The sequence below is a fragment of the Malus domestica genome, chromosome 14, assembly GCF_042453785.1.
Source record: "Malus domestica chromosome 14, GDT2T_hap1".
NCBI lineage: Eukaryota > Viridiplantae > Streptophyta > Magnoliopsida > Rosales > Rosaceae > Malus > Malus domestica.
This window is the reverse complement of record NC_091674.1, coordinates 22,132,623-22,150,900: the sequence shown is the minus strand read 5'-3', so window position 1 is coordinate 22,150,900 and position 18,278 is coordinate 22,132,623. Positions and strand designations below refer to the sequence as shown.

The following is an 18,278-nucleotide window of genomic DNA, read 5'->3' as shown; positions in this document are numbered from 1 at the left end:
AGAGAGAGACTAGAAACAAAGATATAAAAATAATGCGGGTCCCACGGTTCCAATTAAAAACTAAAGAAGTCATTTTAATAAGTAGAAAGTGGGTGTGGTTGTAACAACAAACCCAGTGCGCTCTTCCCCAACCACTTGACAAAGTAGGTGGCAATCCGATCCCCCAAGCCCGTCTTCATGAACCCGCGAGCGAAAAAGAAGGAAAATGACAATCAACCAGATCACCTCATTGGTAAAAGCACCAAAGGCCGTCTGGAAAGACAGAGTTTCGATCACAATGAAGGTGGTGAGGCCGGGAAAGGCCCAAGCACCAACGGGTAACGGGCTCAGAACCAGGCCGGAAATGGTGGATAGGAAAATGGCGAGCAATTGCCAGGCTTGTGAGGTGACTTCGACTGGTTTGGGTACGAAAAAGCGGACCGCAATGCCTACGGCGATGGAAATGATGAAGGGGATGGGTTTTGCACCTTGAAGCGACGGTGGTGGCGTGAGAGTGGTTCCGGGTTTTGCGGATTTAGAGGCTTGGATTGGGAAGTGGGTCTTTCTGGGTTTTTGCAGATCCACGGCGGAGGTAAAAACTGAGAGAGAACTGACACAGCTTTTCGTGTTGTTTCCCACAAACGGCGTCAAATGTTGATGCATAAGTCTTAGAACAACGTAAATCCGACCGTGAATCTGCAAGAAATGTAAATAACACAAGATGTATCGTGGTTCGCCCCAAGGTTTAGGCTACGTCCACACTGATATTGTATTTATCTGAGAGGTGAGGGGAGTGAGGGAGAGAGCTTCTGAGGGTGAGAGAACTATTCCCATGGCCTAAGAAAATGGCCTCCCCTAATTGTGAGGGTGAGGAGTCTTTTTATAGAATAAGGGCTTCTCATTTTTTACATATTTGCCCCTTTCTTTATTACATAATTACATTTAAGTTCCCCGAGTATTTATACAAGATCTAAATACGGAAGCCCTAAGTATGGTATAAACAGTATTAAAAAAATTTGTGAAATACCAAGTGAAGAATGATCTTTTTAAAGGGAACCTCAACCGTACTTTTGGGGGAGAATTTTATCAATCAACCAAAACATAATAATAATAATAATAATAATAATAATAATAATAATAATAATAATAATAATGTTATTTGGAAAACGCAAAATTAACATACTCTTACTCCTCTTCACTTGTAACTGAAAGGTCTTATGTTGAATTCTCGTCAAATGCGAATTTGAACCACATTATTGCTATACCATTGTGAGGCTTAGCTCACTCCCCCACCCCGTTAATGTAAATAATATCGTTTCTTAAAAAAAAAAAAAAAGACACACTCCTTAATATAGGTGAATTAATGAAATAATAGGGATTTATTCCTATCCAATAGGAGATCGGAAATGCAAAATGCATTGGAATGCATTAATTTTTTATAAAGTAACGGGAATCACTTCTATCCAACAAGAGATGCGAAATGTCCAAGCAAAATGCATTGGAACGAACATTTACATTTTTTTGTTGGCCAAAAAAATTCTACATTATATGGAATATAAAATTTTCATCTTTGTCGAAAATATAAATGTACATATTTTGATGAAGGGCCCTGTCAATCAAAGAGAAAAGTAAATTAGATTCCAAATTAAAATATCTCCCATCAGAGTAGCTATTAGATTTACATCTCCTAGAAATGTATGGGATGTAAATACAATTTTACGTCTCAAAATTGCAACTCTTTATCTAAAAGTTGTATAATTTGACACATAAGTTTTGCAGGGCAAATTCTTAAAAGGGAGGTTTTGTAAAAGCCCACCATGAATGGGGAAGGGTTTGGGTAAATCTACGTGTCTATTAGGGTTGAGCACCGATTAGGATGACAATGATCGTTAGAAGCTGCACGTTACCAATTGCTGCAACTTTTCTAATTTATGATATCTCGTATGCTGCATGATAAATAGGTAAATAGGGCCTCTCACAGGAACTACTTTGTAACTTGAGCATCTCAGAGATGCACTCTTCTATTTGTTTCAGTAATCAGTCAGACCTAGAGTTAGGATGTTTGGTGCAAAAGATGAACGATCTTAGCTATTTGAGCTACGAGCTTTATGTAAGTAATTATCAGCTGCTTATCTGAATTAGTATATGAAATGAAAGTGTGATGTATAATCTAACAGAACTGCCTAATAAAATAATAGGTAAATTACATCGTAGCCCCTCAGGTTTGAGGTCTATTGCAATCTTATACAACGTCTTTAAAACATTTCACTTTCATACCTCAAGTACTATTTTATTTCAAATTCATACAACCGTTACATTTTCCATCCATGGGTCTGTTAAATGCTGACGTGGCTGCCACATATATGTCACGTGGCTGCCAAATGTCTGCCACGTGGCAAATAAAATAAATTTTTAATTTTTTTTTAAAAACCCTGTCTGCCACTTCTTTTTTTTTCTCTTTCTTCTTCTTCTCTTTCTGGGTTCGGTCCCTTTTTTTTTTTTCTTTTTCTTCTTCTTCTTCTTCTTCCTCCTCCTCCTCCTTCTCTTCTTCTTCTTCCTCCTTCTTCTTATGGGTTGCAGGGGGTTCGGTCCCTTTTTTTTTTTTTTCTTCTTCTTCTTCCTCCTCCTCCTCCTCTTTCTTCTTCTCTTCTGGGTTCGGTCCCTTTCTTTTTTTTTCTTTTTATTCTTCTTCCTCCTCCTCCTCTTTCTTCTTCTCTTCCTCCTCTTTCTTCTTCTCTTCTGGGTTCGGTCCCTTTCTTTTTCTTTTTTTCTTCCTCCTCCTTCTTCTTCTTCTTCCTCCTCCTCCTCTTTCTTCTTCTCTTCTTCTTCTTCCTCCTTCTTCTTCTGGGTTCGGTCCCTTTCTTTTTTTTTTTTTTCTTCTTCTTCTTCTTCTTCCTCCTCCTCCTCCTATTTCTTCTTCTCTTCTTCTTCTTCCTCCTTCTTCTTCTGGGTTCGGTCCCTTTCTTTTTTTTTCTTTTTTTTCTTCTTCTTCTTCCTCCTCCTCCTCTTTCTTCTTCTCTTCTTCTTCTTCCTGCTTCTTCTACTGGGTTGCACGGGTTCGGTCCCTTTTTTTTTTCTTCCAATTTCAGGTTTTTTTTTAAAAAAAATTAAAAATTATTTTATTTGACACGTGGCAGACATTTGGCAGCCACATGGCATATATGTGGCAACCACGTCAGCATTTAACAGATCCATGGATGGAAAATGTAACGGTTGTATGAAATTGAAATAAAATAATACTTGAGGTATGAAAGTGAAATGTTTTAAAGATGTTGTATAAGATTGCAAATAGACCTCAAACCTGAGGGGCTACTATGTAATTTACCCTAAAATAATTTGATTGGCAGCCACCATCAAGTTTGCATCACTAGTTTCAGTTCTCAAATAACTAATTTCAGAACTGATCAAACTGATGACATAATAAAACTAAATTAAGAGCAGCACTCACCCAACGCTACTGACAACTTCAACAATACTACCCAACTTTTCAAAGGCTTGTTAGGCTTCTTAATGTATTTTCTTCTACAACATTTGAGCATGCATGATGAGGAAGAAGTTGAGATTCTATTGTAAAACCAATTGTTAATATGAGAAGTAACCTAATTTATTTATAAGACCAATGCAAGGTTCTTTCTCTTATTAATGTGTGATTTATTCTCAACAAACCATCTCATGTGTGGTGAATTTTTTCAAGCCTAACACATGGACAACACGAACAAATGTGGAGCATGTTTGGCAATTGGCATTACACATGGGACAGCTCAATTTGATACCATGAAGAAAGTTGATGTTGCACTATAAATTCCTCGGTAATATGGAGAGTAGATCAACTTATAAGCCTATGTAAGGTCCATCTTTTCATCAATGTAATATTCATTCTCAACACACTTTATGGTGGAACCTCAACTTCCTTCATGGTATTAAAGAATAATATCTCACGTGTGAAGTCTAACGGGTCACACGTACTTGACATCATCTCATATATGTTGTCTACGTGTTTACATAAAAAGAGAAAAACATCACATAACATAACAGAACAAAAAGGAATCTAGCACTGGATCTGATGAACTGCTAAATTCACTCATTCGTAAACTTAAACAAAGTTTATGGGAGAAATAGGAAAGGGATCCTCAGGATCCCTTCCACCAAATCCTCCCCATCAACCAATTTGGGCCCTTAAAATCTGATCCAACGACTAAAGTTATTATAACTTTTAAAGTGGGTCCCTGTTTTTAGCCGTTAAATCAAATTTCAAGAGTTCGAATTAGTTGATAAGGAGAATTTGATGGAAGGGATCCGAAGATGATCTATTTCCAGAAAAATATAGGAAGCGTGGTGACAAGTCAAAATTAGTCATGGCGATCAAAGGCTCGTGAAGAAGGGACTGGTATAAGAAAGCCTAGGAATTAGTATAGTAGTAGTGCGGTTTAAAATACCCAAATCACCGTCACAAAAACTTGATTTTATTTAAATTATAACATGTTTTTATTTTTCATAATAAAATTTTAAATGTAAGATTCCGTCTTGAGATTTCGAAAATCTTGTGCAAAATTTGAAAATGAATCCCTCCTTAAAATGGTTTTTTTTTTTTTTGAAAAAGATAATGTATTGATGCTAGAAAAAAAAATCACTTGAATCAAAACAAATTTTAGCACTCACTAGTTGCAAGTTTACAAATGTCATTAATTATAAATAAAAAGACAAACATAACCTTCACTAAATAATTAAAAGCATTTCATTTTGAAACAACCAAACATGAAAAACAAAAAACTTCAAATCTCTAACTTTAAAGTTTCACTTGAACATATAATATTATTATATAATAAAATTGAAAAAAAAAATTATTTTTAGGGTGTTATTACTGGCACACAAAATATCTCATTTTATGCCGAATTTTTATATTTAGAAAGAAAAAAATTACTCTTATAAGAAGTGGACAATGAGATTTTAAAGTGCTCACAAAAAAAACAATTTTTTTAAGGGTAAAAGACTGTTTACTACCCTCATATTTCATGGTTTTCAACATTTAGTACATCAACTTTTTTTCATCCCAGAGTCATACCTAAAGTGTTAATTTCTCCTGCCCCCCCCCCCCCCCGCCCCCAACCCAGAAGAAGGAGGAAGAACAAAAAAAAAAGAATTTGCAACCCAGAAGGAGGAAGAAGAAGAAGAAGAAGGAAAAAAAAAAGAATCTGCAACCCAAAAGGAGGAATAAGAAGAAAAAAATTGGTCGAATCTGCAACCCAGAAGAAGGAGGAAGACGAAGAAGAAGGAAAAAAAAAACAAAAAGCGAATCTGCAACCCAGAGGAAGAAGAAAAAGGAGGAAGAAAATGAAGGAGGAAGAAGGAGGAAGAAGAAGAAGAAGAAGAAGAAGAAGAAGAAGAAGGAAAAAAAAACCGAATCTGCAACCCAGAAGAAGAAGAAGGAAAAAAAAAACAAAAAATGAATCTGCAACCTAGAAGAGAAGGAGGAGGAAGAAGAAGAAGAAGAAGAAGAAGAAGAAAAGGAGGAATAAGAAGAAAAAAACTGGTCGAATCTGCAACCCAGAAGAATGAGGAAGACGAAGAAGAAGGAAAAAAAAAACAAAAAGCGAATCTGCAACCCAGAGGAAGAAGAAAAAGGAGGAAGAAAATGAAGGAGGAAGAAGGAGGAAGAAGAAGAAGGAAAAAAAAAACAAAAAATGAATCTGCAACCTAGAAGAGAAGGAGGAGGAAGAAGAAGAAGAAGAAGAAGAAGGAAAAAAAAAAACAAAAAGCCAAATATGCAACCCAGAAGAGGAGGAAGAAGAAGAAGAAGAAAAAAAAAAAACAAAAAACGAATCTGCAACCCAAAAGAAGGAGGAGGAAGAAAAAGGAAGAAGAAGAAGAAGGAAAAATAACAAAAACAAAAAACCGAATCTGCAACCCAGAAGAAAAAGAAGAAGGAAGAGGAAAAATGAGGAAGAAGAAGAAGAAGGAAAAAAAAATCGAATCTGCAACCCATAAGAAGAAGAAGGAGGAGGAGGAGGAGGAAGAAGGAGGAGGAAGAAAAGGAAGGAGGAAGAAGAAGAAGAATGAAAAAACAAAAAAACAAAAAACCAAATCTGCAACCCATAAGAAGAAGAAGAAGGAAGAAGAAGACGAAGAAGGACGAGGAAAAAAAAAATCGAATCTGCAACCCATAAGAAAAAGAAGAAGGAAGAAGAAGAAGGAGGAAAAAAAAAACCGAATCTGCAACCGAAGAAGAAGAAGAAGAAGAAGAAGAAGAAAAAAAAAAAACCCCCAGTTTGCAACCCAGAAGAAGAAGAAGAAGAAGAAGAAAGAAGAAGAAGGGTTGGGTGTGCGGGGAGGGTGAGTACGGGTTGTAGAGTAGAGAATGGAGGGTGGTGGTGCAGGTGCAGAAGAGAGAAGGGAAGGAAGAAAAGGGTTGTAGAAGAGGGAAGGAAGGGTGAGGGTGCGAGGAAGACGAAGAGGTGGGTGATGGGAGGGTGGGCACGAGTGGGATTTGGGGAAGATGAAGGTTTTTTTTTTAATATATATATATATATATATATATATATATATATATATATATATTTAATTTTATTTATTTATTTATTTTTAATTTCCACCTGGATGACACGTGGCGCCTAGTCATTGTCTACATGGGCGCCACGTCATAGTTAACGGGAGACTTAACAATTTGACTAACGGATGTATGAGACTGTTCCAAAATTTACACTTTAAGTATGATTCTGGGATGAAAAAAACTTGATGTACTAAATGTTAAAAACCACAAAACATGAGGGTAGTAAACAGTCTTTTACCCTTTTTTTAAATATAGAACATTATTACATAATATTGGATGACAAAAATTTTAAGACCCTTCAAATTTGAGGCATTCTAACTGCACCATTCGTTATCCCTCAACACACCATCTGATAAGATATATCAAATCTATTAACTTGTTTTGGAATTAGAACTACACATAACGATGTTTCGTTCTAATACATGCAAAAATTTCCGTGGAGTGTAGGAGAATTTGGGAGTACGGTATGGTAATGGACCTAATGGTGATCAAGGTATTAAATATCGATGATATCGGAAATATCGGTAGTTCAAAAATACGGAAATTTCGATGGAAATATCGGAATATTATCGATATCGATAAAAATTGAATAAAAACTACGGAAATTGTAAGAAAAACTTGGAAATTTTTATTGAAACTTTGCAGGATGTTTATTTAGTCAATTATCTATTAGTTTATCACAAAAAAATTGGAAGGAAATGCATTGCATGATGGATTTAATTGATTTAAGTTAATTATATAGCGAGATGGCAAACATTATGAGTGTAGAAAATATGTAGTAATTAATGAAAGAAATTTAAACACACCATAATCATTTATATATAATGAATTAGTACAATATTTTACACTTTATACATTGCATGGTAAGATACATGAGTGACTTAGTACCACATAGAGTTCTTATGAGGTTCAAAATTGTCACTATCTTCATCATCTCTATGTGTAGAGTAAGTGTATTTTGAAGAGTAGTCATCAAATGATAAATCCCCAAAATAATTTTGCATGTAATTGTTAACATGCCACCCACATGCCATCCATATGTAATTGTTAACGGCATTTTTGTCACATTTTTTAATATTTTATTTTTGTTTTATATAAATTTTTCTTATTTGTTGTGCCACAAATCATGTGGCTGGTATATAAAGAAAAGAAAGCATTGAGTTTCCAAAAAACATAAAAATAAAAAAAAAAGAAGAAAGCTACTGTTCATGAACAGTAGTCATATCATGACGTATCATTTTCAGATCAGAATCAGACCATATTGGTTAGAGAGTAAAATTGATGATCGCTGCACTCTTTCTTTTCCATTTGTTTTGGTTTTTTTTCTTGGGTTTCACTTCTCTGTCTGTCATTTCCTGCTTTTTTTCTTTCTCCGGTTCTCCCATTCCTCTCCTTGTTTCTTCTCTGGTTCTCCCCTCATCTTTTCTCTACAACTCTCCTTCCCAGAGCACAGACACATCCCACCGTGACCTCCACCACAGTGGCGCACACTCTGCCGAGCACCATCACCACCTGTGGACCGTTCCTCCTCCCTTTCTCACCTCCCTACGGCGGCGAGCACCATCAGGCAAGGGGAGGCCTTGTTTAGGCCGTACGAGGCTCTCAGATGATCAGATCCATCAAATCCGAGCAGGGATTGCTCCTTTTCAGGGTCTGAGCGTGGATTGCAGAGAGAAGATTGCTCATTTTCAGGGTTTGAGCGTGGGTCTGATTGTGGATTGCTCATTTTCGGCTGCCGTTGCGACGATGACGACGGATCCGGCGCGATAATATCGCTAATATCGCGATATTATCGCGATATTAGTACGATAATTAAGTGTAAACGTGTGAAAATATCGCTGTCTAAAAAAAATGATATTATCGACGATATTTCGCTTATAATATCGATTTTTCAGTCCTTGATGGTGATCTACTTCTCCACAGTACCACTTAAAGAACTCTTCTTTTCTTTGTTTTAACATCAATGATTTCATCATGCATCCACGTCGTCTTGTCTCTCTCCATGTCTGATTCGACACACTGGCATCAAATGGACTATATTACCCTCGACTTTAGGTCACATTTACTATAACATTCACCAACCTGCCTTTTTCAGCTTTTATGTTTTGAATTCTACTACAGAAAAAGGTACAGTATATGGCCAACTTCGCATCTCTGTTTTTGCATGTGGACCAGACTGCCCTCTTCGGCTTCATTGATTGCTTATGTCTATGCTCCAAAACTAAAGGTCTAGAAAGTTAGATATATGCAGTTCCAAAATTAAAGTTAGATGTTGTTTAGTAATACGGTTTAATGGTATTTTTTTTTATTTGTAAGTAAGAGGTTTTAGGTTTGATTATCGTCAAAGATGAATTTGAACCACATTATTACTAGCTTATTATGAGACTAATGCATCTCCTTCCCCCTTAATGTAGATAATATCGTTTGTTCAAAAAAAAAAAAATATATATATATATATATATATATATATATATTAAAATCAGGTTTAGGCATTATTTCAGTTTACAAATCTGTATTTGTTTTATGTTGAGCTCCTTCAAAGTAAAGTTTTCTTTCTTTATTTAGATCAATGGAAATGTTATTGAAACCCCAACTTCGAATTTGGTTACACAAACATGATCTCTGTCCCTATGGGGCAAAACTAAAACAACCTCCCATACAAGGGGAAAAGACTTGGCTACTTACCAACTACTAAGTACCTCTAACGTGCGATAACTAACAATCTTCACGTAATTAGGTCATCGTCACTTGATAAGTGTTCTATTCATATAATGTGTTGGTGATATGTTAAAATCTCTTTACTATAACACACAAATAAAGGTTTCACATCAGACATTTAGATAAGCTTTTGTTTTTCTACATAGGGACTTGTACTCAGAATTGGGGGTGCTAAATAACTTGACAAATTGCTCAACATCAACAATACTAGAGTCAACATAAACAATATATAAATTTATGAGGTTTCAACTTTTTTTTATTAGTAGATATCAAGGTTTTAAAAGGTGGTAGACGTTAAAATTGAATGGCGAGCAGGAGCCAAGTGCCTAGGAGTCTAGACCTAAGCGAAGGCCTATGCAGTTTTTTTTTTAATTTTAATTAAACTTTTATATAACATATAAATAAATATTAATTAAAAAATACATATGGTGTGAAATAGAATGACATATAAATAATAAAATATTATAATATATTGAAAACATGAGGAATAAGCATATAATGAGTGTTCGCCCACGTATCCAACAAGTCTTTTACAATTTATTAAAAAATAAAGTACAAAAAGGAAGTTATGTGTAAGTGAGAGTCGCGACCTAGATGGTCTAGGCGGGTGCCTACATGGGTCTAGGCAGACTAGACAGATGTCTAAGCAAGTGTGGACGCCCTTTCTTATTTTTAAATGCTAGAAATTAATCGTTACGGTAGCTAACCGCCTAACACCTAGGCAGAGACTTTTGGAACATTGGTAGATGCACACTACTTTTCCATTTTTCTTGAACATTTATGTTTATTTGGATTGTTTAGATATAACTGATAAATAAACAATATTGTGCAGAAAAATATATATACTCTTCTTTTAAACTAGGGGTGGGCATTTAGAACCGAAAACCGAAACCAAAACACAAACCAAATCGAACTGCACCGAACGGTTTGGTTTTGCGGTTTTGAAACGGTTTTGGTTTTGAAACCGAACCGCAACATAGAAAACGGTTTGGTTTCGGTTTTGGCTTTTGAAAACTGCACCAAAACCGAACCGCACCGCAAATATTAATAAACTTTTAATTAAATGTCCATATTAGATTTTATGTTTTAATTGGTTGTTTGTTATAATCCATACACTTAGTATGTACTCAACCACACTAGAATATCATCATTCATCACTTTCTTTCGTTCATTAACTTGAAGGACCTTTGTTATTTAATTTATACCATCACACCACACACACACATATATATACAAGGGTGGACTAATCTTGTTATCAAGAGTCGAACAATCATCTAATGAAGTCCACTCATTTGAAGCATGATATCACATATCCTACTATGAAAGTTTCGCTCACCTTTAATGAATTCAAAGTTATTCAACTTGTTTTATGTTATACCTTATATGGGGACACCCTTTTGTTGCACAAACATGTTTTAACATCACAACTGCATGCAACATGCTAATTGTTTACATAACAAATGTTTTTTTTCCTATTGCTACTGGGAAATACTTATTAATATGTTAAATTGCAAATTGTACATTTTTTCTTAAAAATCAAACCGAAACCGTTTGAAACCGTACCGAACCGAACCAAACAGTTTGGTTTCATTTCGGTTTTGGCTTCAAAACCGCACCAAAGCGAACTGCAAAAAAATTCAGTTTTGGTTTTGGTTTCACTCAAAACCGCATCAAACCAAACTGTGCCCATCCCTATTTTAAACTAAACTGGAAATCTGTAAAAAAATGAGCATTTGGGAAAATATACAGAGAAGAATAAAAAATAAAAATAGAAAAACAGAGGGGCAAAAGGCGCAGAAAGTAAGGCCAGTGCCATTTGCCAATGCATCCCATTGCTTAAGAATAAAGGGGCATTCTTGGCAGTTAAAGACTTAAAGCTGCCATGGCTTTTGTCATTTTCAAAAACATTTTGAATAATATTATTTACCCATCATGACAGAACAACGGAAAAGATGAGACATTATAATTACTGGGTGTATTTTTGCCTTCACCAGTCGCCAACTTTAATTAATTGTAATATTTACCCCTTAACTATTTTCATAAAATAAGTTTAAATTTTAAATTTGTGTAAACTCACCAGATAGATTTCAAAATTTAAACCGATTTAACAAAAATAAAGCGATCAAGGTGTCTGATAGGTTTAGGGAAGGCCCCTTCCTTAACTCCATCAATTTCTTTCCTTTTCCTTTTGCTTTTCAAATATGTATGTCACTGTCTCATGACATGATTTTGTTACTGTCTGTACGAAAAACTGTGCTCTTTCTCTAGGTTGCTGCTGCTCATATCTTCTTCCTAAAGCTTCCTCCCATAAACCAAAAGGGAGGTTCCTTAAAGCTGAGGACTTTTTTGCGACCAGATGGGTCTCAGCAGACCTCACAAGGTCGGCAATGGAGTCCCCGCCAGATGGGTTTCTCTCTTCTGCATTGCCAGCTTCTTCCTCGGTGTTCTTGTTGTCAACAGGTTCTGTCTCTCTCTCTCTCTCTCTAAGATCTTGTGCTGAGGTGGTTGTCACAGCTTCTAGATTTGCTTCTCAGTCTAATGGGGATTGTAAATTTTCATTCTTTTAATGTTGTTTGCTGCAAATGAGCTTTCTTTTTTTCGACCATTTTGCTGCTTTTTGCAAATGATGCTCTGGTTTCTGGATTCAAGTTCTATTGGCACCATTGTTTGAAATTTAGGATGTTTGCTATCTATTTGGTAATTTTGAATTGTACTTAAGTTTCCAATTGGACTAATGGGTGCTAAATCTTGGTCGTAATTTAAAGTTACATGAATTGGCGTAATGAATATATTGTGATCTATTGGCTTTTTAGTGTGGAAAGTAGTAGATTCAGTGATGTTTAGCGTTGGAATCTGAGAGGTTAACTCTGATTGGATATGGACTTCTCCATGATATTTGGGTGTTCATTTGGCCGGAAAGCAGATTTTTCGAGTTTCGTAGAACTTTGGGGAGCTGGTTGATCGATTTTAAGTTGGAGACCAGGCACTAGGAAAATGGTTTCGAGTTAACTCCTTTGGATGGTAAATAATGGCAGCCGGTTGACAAAGTTCAGTGGTGCTGAAAGAGATTTCTAGCCAGTGGAGTCCGTGAGAAGCTGGCAACTTGAAGACGAATGATGCACCCAATAGAATTACTCTTGGTTTGCTTAGCTTTGCTCTGTTGATTGGTAATTTATATACTACATTTTCAAATCTGCCAATAGATTTAATAGTCGATTTGGAGCCAAATCTCCTATATCTCTGATATTTCATAGAAATATAAGGCGACTGTTGATCATCACCACGAAAGTCCAACGCCCTCGAGACACTTGGCTGGTGAAGCCCAACTATGGTACCCAAATCACATGAATGTGACGAGAGGATATTGGATGGCCTTAGAAAGCTAAGGATTTAACTTAACTATACTACCATACAGTAAAGTATGAGAGTTGAACTGTAAATTGCAAGGAAACAAAATTGTTTTAATCTATCCAACTCATTTGGCATGAGATTATGTTGTCTGGTTCATAGTGTTCTTTTCTAAGTACACATGCATCGGTCAGTTGCTGATGTTTATCTTGCAGGTTTTGGGGTGTTCCCGATCCAGAGAAAATTGATGAGGAGGCTGCACCACTGGAGAAAGATCAATCAAGAAGAGTTCTGCATCCCATAGCTAATTGTGAGAAGAAGGCAAGTTACAAGATTCAAATATTTATTAGCTCCATTTCTGTGGTAACTCGTTAATAATTTATCCGTTCTGCTGCAGGAGGCCGCTAATGGCGTAGGAGACATCCTTTCTCAAGTCTCGCAAACACATGATGTGATCATGTATCTTCCCTTATCCTTCTATTATTTGTTGAAGAAATCTCATAAGAGCTCACAATCATTTTTCGTATTTCAAATATATACTCATTAATATTGGTATGTTATTGAAATTTATGTTACATTTTTTTCCAGGGCATTGGATAAGACAATTTCCACATTGGAGGTCCAGCTAGCGACAGCTAGATCTTCCAAATATGGAAATGATGAAGGATCTCCTATGGTGATAAAACCAGGAGGTGAGCCATTGAAAGAGCGCCAGAAGGTTTTCTTTGTGATGGGAATCATGACTGCCTTTAGCAGCCGAAAACGAAGGGAGTCAATCAGGGAAACATGGATGCCACAAGGTTGAAATCCAAATTTTCAATATTCATTTCTCTCACTAAAAGATTAGTTGCCGGCATTGCTGTTATAAGAAATACGCATATACATATGCACACACACATAACTTATTAGTTTATCACTTTTCCAGGGGATGAGTTAAAGAAGTTAGAGGAAGAAAAGGGAATTATAATGCGGTTTGTTATTGGACACAGGTAGACTTTATATTGCAAGTGACTAGCTTAATAAACTGCTTGCTTCAGAAAGAAAATTTTAACAAAACTTACTGGTTCCTTTTTTGCCATCAGTGCAACTACAGGAGGCGTTTTGGATCGTGCCATTGAGGCAGAAGAGGAAAAACATAAGGATTTTTTCCGACTGGTAAGTAACTCAGTGCCTAGGGCCAAATTACCTGTTATCTCCAGTTAGTTGTTTGGAGACTCGTGCAATGCTTGATGCATATATATTGTCTTGGGACCAATCAGGGGAACAAAATTCTGCAACTCTTTTTGTCGGCTTTTGTTAGTTAGTTGTTTTAAGATCTAGATTGTCCTTTGGTTCAAACTTCATATCACTTCGGTGGACCTGATGTATTGTTTACCATTGTATGTATGCAGAATCACATAGAAGGATATCGTGAGTTGTCGTCAAAAACCCAAATATATTTTACGGCGGCTGTCTCTAAGTGGGATGCTGACTTTTATATCAAGGTTGATGATGATGTGCACATAAATCTTGGTTAGTGTGTATATATTTTAATTCAGCTGTTTCTGCTATGGAAATAAGGGAACGAAACAATTGTTAGAGAATCTGCGACACTAAATTAATTTCAATATTTGACAGGAATGGTTGGTTCTACTTTGGCCCGTCATAGATCAAAACCTCGTACATATATCGGTTGCATGAAGTCTGGACCTGTCCTGGCGAATAAGTAAGCAGCCAAATGTTGTGCATCTCTCTTGTTTAATTTATGTTCGTCATTCATCTGTACCTATTTTGATAGGGGGGTCAAGTACCATGAACCGGAATATTGGAAATTCGGAGAGGAGGGAAATAAGTATTTTCGCCACGCAACAGGTCAAATATACGCAATTTCCAAAGATTTAGCAACTTACATTTCAGTGCATCAGTAAGTGCTCTTATGCAGTCTCATTTTGCTCTGGTTTTTTTCTTAAACGCACAAAAAATATTCTACATTTTTTTCTTCCCATATAACTTTGAAAAGTTCCCGTTTTCCACTTTAGCCACATACTTCACAAATATGCAAATGAGGATGTCTCTTTGGGTTCTTGGTTTATTGGTCTTGATGTTGAGCACATTGACGAGCGAAGCCTTTGCTGTGGAACTCCTCCTGGTAAGTTCTTGGCAATGTGATTTATCTCCACTTCAAGACATTAACCAGTTCGTTTATTTATCCATATGCCATCAAGATTGATGCTTTTTGCATTTCTACATAATTAGTTGATTGTTCCATTGAGAAGAAATCTCATCTGATTGGTTATTAAAAGCTCTCATTAAAATAAGTACTTTTCCGGAAAGCCACACAAAAATATCACATTATGATTAGTTCATTTTGGATATTATTAAGCAACTGTATATAACTCGGAACTATCTTAACTTTCTCATAGAGTGTGAGTGGAAAGCTCAAGCAGGAAATCCTTGTGCTGCATCGTTCGACTGGAGCTGCAGCGGCATATGCAAATCGGTGGAGAGAATGGAGGAGGTGCATGAGCGATGTGGGGAAGGTGATGAAGCTATTTGGCACACTAGTTTCTGAAACTTGGCACGTTTGATTGTGATGTAAATGTGTATGAGTTAACAGAAAGTTGGTTAAACAAAAACCTGCTGCCCCATTTTTGCTATTATTTATGCCCCTGGGACAGTTGGTATATGATTAATTTAATCATTGCACAGAGAATCTTGAGTCAGAAAATATGGAGAAAATTCTTTCTTTCCAACTTTGAACTGTTTGATGCCCTTTGGATGGAAACTAGTTCGCAAGTTGGGTTTATTTTTTTCTTTCCATTTTTATGAGTTGGGAGGACTTGTGGGTGCGTTTGGTACGTGGGACGGGACGGGACGGAACGGGACGAGGCGTTCCGTCCCGCGTTTGGTGCGCCAAAAATGGGTGGAACGGGCTGTTCCACGGGACAGATTTTGAGTGTTTTTGCGTTCCACCTCCCCCCCTGGAACGGGTTTGTTCCACGTCTGTGGAACACAATGTTTTACCATTTTAAGACAAATATACCCCATGTCTTTTTCAAAAATTACACATTCGTTCCGTCCCGTCCCGTCCCGTCCCGTCCCGTTCCGTCCCGTCCCGTCTGCGTACCAAACGCACAACATGTTTAGTGTCATGTCGCGTCTTGGATAATTATTTATTGACATGTGTAAGTATATTATCAAATTGAGATCCCAAAATGACAGTGTATATGTTTTTTGTAAGTTGCTCTCCTTGATCGGAGAATTAAGAATACAAGGAAAACTCAAATCTGCTTCATCCTACCAAATCTAGATTTGAGATTGCTTTTAATTAAGGAGCTCAAATTGTGGGCCTAAAGGTTAGAGGGAAGAGAATGTCAAAGGAGTGAGTTTGGATCAAAAGATCTCTAATGGAGACTTATACACTGTACAATCTATACTCATATACTGTGCAGTGAGATTCACACTTGTTATTGTATTAGTAGATCAAGACATTATTTGACCGTGAACTTGTTTTATGTATATCTTTCTTTACTTTTAGACCCAGATACAAGAATACGAATATAAAATAAATTTTTGGATTCGAGATGCACTGACAAGGGCAAATCTGTATTGTAATGAAGACACCATCTTAGTGGCACAGCCACTCCACAGCCTTTCTTTAGTATCTACTTCGTTCCCGATTTATTGCACTTTTAAGGACCTCCTATCACAATAAAACTTTTTATCTTCATATTTTGAACCGGCAGCATGCACTCATTAAATAAATGCGACATTAGAGTTGTCTTGGTGATAGAATTTCTGGCCAAGAAGCCTAAAACAGTTATTGGATGTGCAGCAGGTACACTTAGGGTTTGTAAGTAGTAACTTTTCCATTTGCAGAGATGAGATGACATTCACACCCTACACCTGTTAAGCACTAATAAGATTTTTCATTCTTCTGTGTGTTCAGTTCTTCGGGCAATGTGTTATCTTATCACAGGTAAACCTAACATTACGTGGTTGGAAAATCGATTTGGAATAAGATCACCAACATATGGAAATGAATCATCTCCGAATCTCTTCCATCTAATTCTCCCCATCAAACACTTCAGGTCTTTGAAATTTGATCAAACGGTTAAAATTATTATAACTTTTAAAGTGAACCTCTGTTTTTAGCCATTGGATCAAATTTCAAGGGTTTGGATTATTTGATGAAGAGAATTAGGTGGAAGGGATCCGTACATGCATGTTGAGAATAATTCTCACATTAGAAAAAAAAGAGGGACTTTTGATGTGCTTATAAGAGATTGGATTACATCTCATATTGTCAATTAGTTTTATGGTCGAACCTTAATTTTCTTTATAGTACCAAAGCATGTCTCATATATCGAACCCAACAGTCACACGTGTTGCAAATCACCCGATTGTGTTTTTCGTATGTTAGGCTTTAAAATTCGTCACACATGAAGGGGCATGTTGAGAGTAAATCCTACATTAAGAAAGAAGGGACTAATTGTCAATTGATTTTATGGTGAAACTCAACTTTCTTTCGTACATATGGGTACGTCGGGTGATGGTATTTGAACACACAAAACTAATATGCTCTCCAATGTATATGAGTTATACATGTTCACTTTGAATATTTTGCATTACATCGATATTCTAAACTAATTTATACTAAAGAAAAGAGAGAAGGTTTGTACCCAAAATGCACTCAGTTGAAAAAAAAAAAAAATCATAACCATCAAGACAATTGATCGATTACATATCAGTTACCTATTTAATTTGCAGTTGTTCAAATTTGTAATCAACTGCTTGAGGAATTCTCTGTGGTCAGTGGTACAGCCGAAATGCAATTTTTGACAGGTGAAGTGGGCACATCTGATGGGATTTTCCAAAATCATATGAAGTCTACACTGATGTAGAAAGTACACCGTCTATGCCCAGTGAGCTTCCTTCTCAAGGATGTCAATTCTTGAAGTACAAAGTGGCCTAATTTTGGGTTCAACATCATACACTAACAGTTTTGGCCGGTGTAACGGGGTCAATGGAAATTTTATTTGTGCGGCTACACTCACATGAGATAGGTTCGGGATTTGTATGTCTTGGCTTTTGTCTTGTAACCCGTTGTTTGTTTCTTTAAATAAAATTTTGGAGACGCTCGTTTTATAAGAAAGTTAGCTCTTTTTAATTGTTATTAGCGGGAAGGAAGTAGCTTACTTTTATAGTTGATGACTAAATTCCGGGTCTTATTTCTTTCTGACCGCTTTGTGCGTGTTATAAAGTAAGGCTACTTTTGTAGTTCAATGACCAAATTTTAAGAGTAGTTTGACTCGCATAATCTTTCATCATCCTCAGTAAAAAAAATAAAAAAGAAAAAAAAAGACATATATGCAGAAAAGTTGATCTCATGTGAGTGTGTTGCCGTATACAAATAACCCGATAGAATATATTCTTCTAGTAATAGATGTTGAGTGAGTTATGGATATAATCATATTTGTTCAAGGTACAAAACTCCTCTTTTTGTCCCATGAATTTGAGAAATTTGTAAGTGTCCATTAATTGCATTATTCTTTTGCGTTATAGTCATTTAAAAACTCTATGGTATTCTGAAGTATATGATATTTTTTGAACTTTTTAACCGTTACATTTTAATTTTTGTATTTTTAAAATAGTGATCTAAGGGTACAAAAATTAGTATCCTATACTTCAAAGCATTGTAAAAATC

At 36.2% G+C, this 18,278-nt stretch overlaps 1 protein-coding gene across 2 annotated transcripts; it reads left to right on the top strand.

Moving 5' to 3' along the window:
* The first annotated feature begins 11,368 nt into the window (after positions 1–11,368).
* LOC103454833 (beta-1,6-galactosyltransferase GALT31A-like) lies at positions 11,369–15,324 on the top strand. 2 transcript variants are annotated; one of them, XM_070812293.1, is made up of 12 exons: positions 11,411–11,544; positions 11,581–11,704; positions 12,808–12,913; positions 12,990–13,051; positions 13,181–13,392; positions 13,518–13,581; positions 13,675–13,747; positions 13,984–14,104; positions 14,210–14,297; positions 14,370–14,495; positions 14,611–14,720; positions 14,995–15,324. In XM_070812293.1, the coding sequence occupies exons 2-12, from the start codon at positions 11,601–11,603 to the stop codon at positions 15,141–15,143; spliced, it is 1,215 nt and encodes a 404-aa protein (XP_070668394.1). In that variant the 5' UTR covers positions 11,411–11,544; positions 11,581–11,600; the 3' UTR covers positions 15,144–15,324. The 2 variants fall into 2 exon arrangements, with proteins under 2 accessions (XP_070668393.1, XP_070668394.1); XM_070812292.1 differs by having other exon boundaries at positions 11,369–11,704.
* Positions 15,325–18,278: the final 2,954 nt, after the last annotated feature.